The sequence below is a fragment of the Rutidosis leptorrhynchoides genome, chromosome 7, assembly GCF_046630445.1.
Source record: "Rutidosis leptorrhynchoides isolate AG116_Rl617_1_P2 chromosome 7, CSIRO_AGI_Rlap_v1, whole genome shotgun sequence".
Taxonomy (NCBI): domain Eukaryota; kingdom Viridiplantae; phylum Streptophyta; class Magnoliopsida; order Asterales; family Asteraceae; genus Rutidosis; species Rutidosis leptorrhynchoides.
This window is the reverse complement of record NC_092339.1, coordinates 89,774,937-89,780,841: the sequence shown is the minus strand read 5'-3', so window position 1 is coordinate 89,780,841 and position 5,905 is coordinate 89,774,937. Positions and strand designations below refer to the sequence as shown.

Genomic DNA, 5,905 nt, shown 5'->3' with positions numbered 1-5,905 from the left:
TTCAGTTTCATTCATCTTCCAATCCCATTTCGCTTTCTAATAAAACACTACATCACATATCACCACAACCTTTTGCTCAACTGGGTCATATAGTCGGTATGCCATAAATTCAAGGCTAACACCCAAGAAAATGCATTTACATTTTGAAAGTGTTTGGAATTCTATGCTCCCTTCTCATTCCATTCAATCATATATATTTATATATGCATTACATATCTTGGGCACCAAGCCTCTTACAAACCTACCATAAATAATGACATACAAATTGGAAAGAAATTATAATTCTAGATAGATATGGTAACTAAATATGTACGCTAATACACCCCCGCAGTCGCAGCAGGAGGAGGTCGGATGCTGAGACTGTCTCGAAAATCATCAAAATGTAGTCGAGGAACCCTTTGGTGAAAATATCAGCTATTTGATAACGAGATGGAACATGCAAAACTCGAACTTTACCACGCGCAACCTTTTCACGAACAAAGTGGATGTCCATCTCAATATGTTTGGTTCATTGGTGCTGAACTGGATTCCCGGAAAGAAAAATAGCGGAGACATTATCACAAAACACAAGCGTACACTTAGGCAGTGGACAATGTAACTCAAGCAGTAGATTCCGTATCCAACAAGAATCAGAAACGACATTAGCAATACCCCGATATTCTACTTCAGCACTAGAACGGGACAAGATATGTTGACGCTTGGACGACCAAGAGATAAGGTTATCTCCAAAATAAACACAATAACCAGAAGTTGAGCGCCTAGTGTCTGGGCAACCAGCCCAGTCAGCATCAGTATATGCAATGAGATGACGGTTTGGAGATTTGTACAAATACAAATCGTAAGATAAAGTGCCCTGTAAATAACGAATAATGCGTCACAATGCATGTAAGTGAGGCTCTCTAGGATCATGCATATGAAGGCAAACTTGCTGAACTCCATAAGAAATATCGGGACGTGAAAAAGTCAAATACTGTAGTGCTCTAGCTAAGCTTCGATACTCTGTAGGGTTTGCAACAGGAGGACCAGAAGTGCCACTAAGTTTCGCAGACGTATCAACGGGTGTGTGGACAGGGTTACATTGAGACATACTGTAACGACCTGACTTCGATACCTCAAAAACACAAAAAAAAAAAAAAAAATTCTGATGCAGTACATCCGGACGGCATCCAGACATCTGGACGGCGTCCAGCAAAGAAGCCTTGGACGGCGTCCAGAAGATCTGGACGACGTCCAAATGAACTGTAACTTTCTGATCCCCGTGTCCAACTTACGTGAGCGGAAAACCCGCTTCCCGACACTTTTAAACGAAAACCTTTTCACAACATGTCGATATAAGTTAAACTAAGAGATTTTCACCATAAAATCAAGCTTTACAACATCGGGCCCACATCGGCCGTTTTACGCGTTTCGTTCAAAAATACAAGTTTCGACCGTACTAGTTTAATTTCCAAACGACACTAGAGCATGGTGTTTGGGGTTAAACTACCCAAATCTTGGCCGAACTTCTAAAAATCTAAACCCCCGAGAGCCACTACTATTCCAAACGAATACCTTTGCCCTTATCCACACCGGAGCCTAAAAAAGGTAAACAACGAGAGGGTAAGCTAAAGCTTAGCGAATGCAATAATTATACGTATACATATATAATCTACTTACTTGCAATCACTTACACAATACCGCATACAAGCTAGCGATTCGACAACTATGCAAACATTATGCATAAACCAATATCCGCAATTCATAATAGGCAAGCGACAACAAAAGCATGTAGTTCACAATTAAGTATGCTAATACAAAATTCACACAACCATGGTTAACCAATCGTACAAGGGAACGGTACTCGCTAGAGACCATAGGAGTTCATAACATCCATTAGTGTACATACGACGCGTAATCACAAATCCCCGGGTGATGTCTTGAACACCGCGACAATTTTACCCCCATGACAATGTGGTGTATTGAACACCGCAACAATTCCACATGTCAATCAAACCAAATGAGTGGTGTCTTGAACACCGCGACAATTCCACTCCCATGACGATGTGTTTTTTTAAACACCGCGACTATTCCACATGTCAATCAAATCAACGAGTGGTATCTTGAACACCACGACAATTCCACTCGTTACGTAGAATGTGGTGTCTTGAACACCGCGACAATTCCACATTCCACGCTACACAAATAAATACATTATATACGTACACGCATAATTATTCCACTCACCTTACACGTCGGTGATGATTAAACACTTTCGTATCCTTCAAAGCAAAGTACCTAATACATTAAGTACATATATCAATTATTCATTCAAGTTGGTCAACCAACTTATTCGCCATACAAGTGCCATTTGGCCCATAGTGCAAACGTGACCCATTTGCACCATTCATTTTAACACTAGGTCGGGATTTCGTCAAACCCTTACTAACAATTCGATTATGGTCTTAATACACCTTTTAACACAAAGTTATCTCACTTTCGCACCCATTAACCCACTTAGGTCATCAAAGACTCATTTGACCCATTTCAAGGTTAACACACTCATTTGGGTCACTATCATACCCATATACACCCATTCACTTTAACCACTAAGTGTGCTAGTGATTTACTAACATTTAAGATCCATATACACAATTTGACATTTCAAACCCTAGGTTAGTCATCTTTGAGTCCTCATGACCTAAACTTACCCAAAAACCCCTAAAACACTAACAATTGGGTTTTTATGTTCATTACTAACCCAAACCCTAACCCTTACACAATTAAAACAAGGAAATCAAGGTTAAGACTTACCACTACAATCAAAATGTAGCTAGGCACTAGATGAACAACTTTAGAACTCGCACTAAGCCCCGATTCGACCTTCTTCTTCCTTGATTTGAGCTCTCTCACTCTAGAACTTTCTATATCTCTAGAATTGAAGTGGAAGGGTAATGGTAGATGAAAGTGGAGTTAAGTCACCCACCAAACTGATCTAATACCTTTAAATTCATCCACTAAGTGAAAATACCAAAATACCCCTTGTAATATCTAAAAACAAGGCAGCAGACCCGCCAGTTCATCTGGACGGCGTCCAAGTTACTGGACGGCGTCCAGCCCTTCACACTGGGACGACTTCCTACCATTTTGGACAATGTACCAACCATTTGGGAAAACAGAATCTTACACATACCCGCATGCTCGATAATATCCTTCGCATATGTGGTTTGCTGCAGGAAAAGACTGTGCGGCTGACGAGTAACTGAAATTCCCAAAAAGTAACTTAAAGGTCCGAGATCCTTCATGGAAAATTCAAGAGCCAACAAAGAGATAATCGATGTGCGAAGGGAATCACTAGAAGAGGTGAGAATGATGTCATCAACATATAATAAGAGTAATGTCATATTAGAACCATTGCGATAAATAAAGAAAGAATTGTCACATTTACTATTTATGAAACCAATAGTGTAGTGACCCGAACTTTTCCGAACCTTTCTATGATTATATGTTTAATGAAAACTATATTTACATGATTAAATGTTTCCAACATGTTAAGCAATCAAACTTGTTAAGACTTGGTTAATTGAAACGGAAATTTTGTAAACGTCTGATTACCCAGTTTGACCAATGATTCACAAACGCTATAAGTTGTATATGACATGATGATACATAAATGAATAAATATATATGTTTAACATGATATAATGATCATCAAGTATCTCATTAAAAATAGTAACAATAAGTTATATACTTAAAAAGGAGACTATTGACGTATGAAACTCGAAACGATACATATAACGATTATCGTTATAACCAAGTCTTACTAAATATATATGAAGCATATTAATACATTGTTATATTATATATAACATGATAATATGATAATTAAATATATCATTAAGTGTATTAACAATGAACTACATAAGTAAAAACAAGACTACTAACTTAAGGATTTCGAAACGAGACATATATGTAACGATTATCGTTGTAACGACATTTAATGTATATATCATATTAAGATATATTAATATATCATAATATCATGATAATATAATAATTTAAAATCTCATTTGATATTATAAACTTTGGGTTAACAACATTTAACAAGATCGTTAACCTAAAGGTCTCAAAACAACACTTACATGTAACGACTAACGATGACTTAACGACTCAGTTAAAATGTATATACATGTAGTGTTTTAATATGTATTCATACACTTTTGAAAGACTTCAAGACACTTATCAAAATACTTCTACTTAACAAAAATGCTTACAATTACATCCTCGTTCAGTTTCATCAACAATTATACTCGTATGCACCCGTATTCGTACTCGTACAATACACAGCTTTTAGATGTATGTATTATTAGTATATACACTCCAATGATCAGCTCTTAGCAGCCCATGTGAGTCACATAACACATGTGGGAACCATCATTTGGCAACTAGCATGAAATATCTCATAAAATTACAAAAATATGAGTAATCATTCGTGACTTATTTACATGAAAACAAAATTACATATCCTTTATATCTAATCCATACACCAACTACCAAAAACACCTACAAACACTTTCATTCTTCAATTTTCTTCATCTAATTGATCTCCCTCAAGTTTTAACTTCAAGTTCTAAGTGTTCTTCATAAATTCTACAAGTTCTAGTTACATAAAATCAAGAATACTTTCAAGTTTGCTAGCTCACTTCCAATCTTTTAAGGTGATCATCCAACCTCAAGAAATATTTGTTTCTTATAGTAGGTTATCATTCTAATACAAAGTAATATTCATATTCAAACTTTAGTTCAATTTCTATAACTATAACAATCTTATTTCAAGTGATGATCTTACTTGAACTTGTTTTCGTGTCATGATTCTGCTTCAAGAACTTCGAGCCATCCAAGGATCCGTTGAAGCTAGATCCATTTTTATCTTTTCCAGTAGGTTTATCCAAGGAACTTAAGGTAGTAATTATGTTCATAACATCATTCGATTCATACATAAAAAGCTATCATATTCGAAGTGGTAAACTAGTAATCACTAGAACATAGTTTAGTTAATTCTAAACTTGTTCGTAAATAAAGTTAATCCTTCTAACTACACTTTTAAAATCAACTATACACATGATCTATATCTATATGATATGCTAACTTAATGATTTAAAACCCGGAAACACGATAAACACCATAAAATCGGATTTACGCCGCCGTAGTTACAACCGGGGGCTGTTTTGGTTTGGTTAAAAACTATGAAAAACTTTGATTTAAAAGCTATACTTCTGGGAAAATGATTTTTCTTATGAACATGAAACCATATCCAAAAATCATGGTTAAACTCAAAGTGAAAGTATGTTTTTCAAAACAGTCATCAAGATGTCGTTCTTTCGACGGAAATGACTACCTCTTTCAAAAAAGACTTGTAACTTATATTTCCGATATAAACCTATACCTTTTCTGTTTAGTTTCATAAAGTCAAGTTCAATACAAAACCGTGGCCGCTTAAATCACTCAAAACGGATTAGAAACGAAGAAATGGCGAGCAAATTTTTTTTTGTAAAAACTACTCATTTTAGCTACGTGAAAATTGGTAACAAATCTATTTCAACCATAACTTAATCAACTTGTATTGTATATTATGTAATCTTGAGATACCATAGACACGTATACAATGTATCGACCTATCATGTCGACACATCTATATATATTTCGGAACAACCATAGACACTCTATATGTGAATGTTGGAGTTAGCTATACAGGGTTGAGGTTGATTCCAAAATATATATAGTTTGAGTTGTGATCAATACTGAGATATGTATACACTGGGTCGTGGATTGATTCAAGATAATATATATCGATTTATTTCTATACATCTAACTGTGGACAACTAGTTGTAGGTTACTAACGAGGACAGCTGACTTAATAAACTTAAAA

General features: G+C 35.6%; 1 protein-coding gene across 1 annotated transcript; it reads right to left on the bottom strand.

Moving 5' to 3' along the window:
* Nucleotides 1–508: 508 nt before the first annotated feature.
* Nucleotides 509–3,380, bottom strand: LOC139859422 (uncharacterized mitochondrial protein AtMg00810-like). Its single transcript, XM_071848214.1, has 3 exons — nt 3,170–3,380; nt 926–1,098; nt 509–853 (listed from the first exon to the last, which is right to left on the bottom strand). Exons 1-3 carry the CDS (start codon nt 3,378–3,380, stop codon nt 509–511), a joined length of 729 nt encoding a protein of 242 aa, XP_071704315.1.
* Between the last annotated feature and the right edge of the window lie 2,525 nt (nt 3,381–5,905).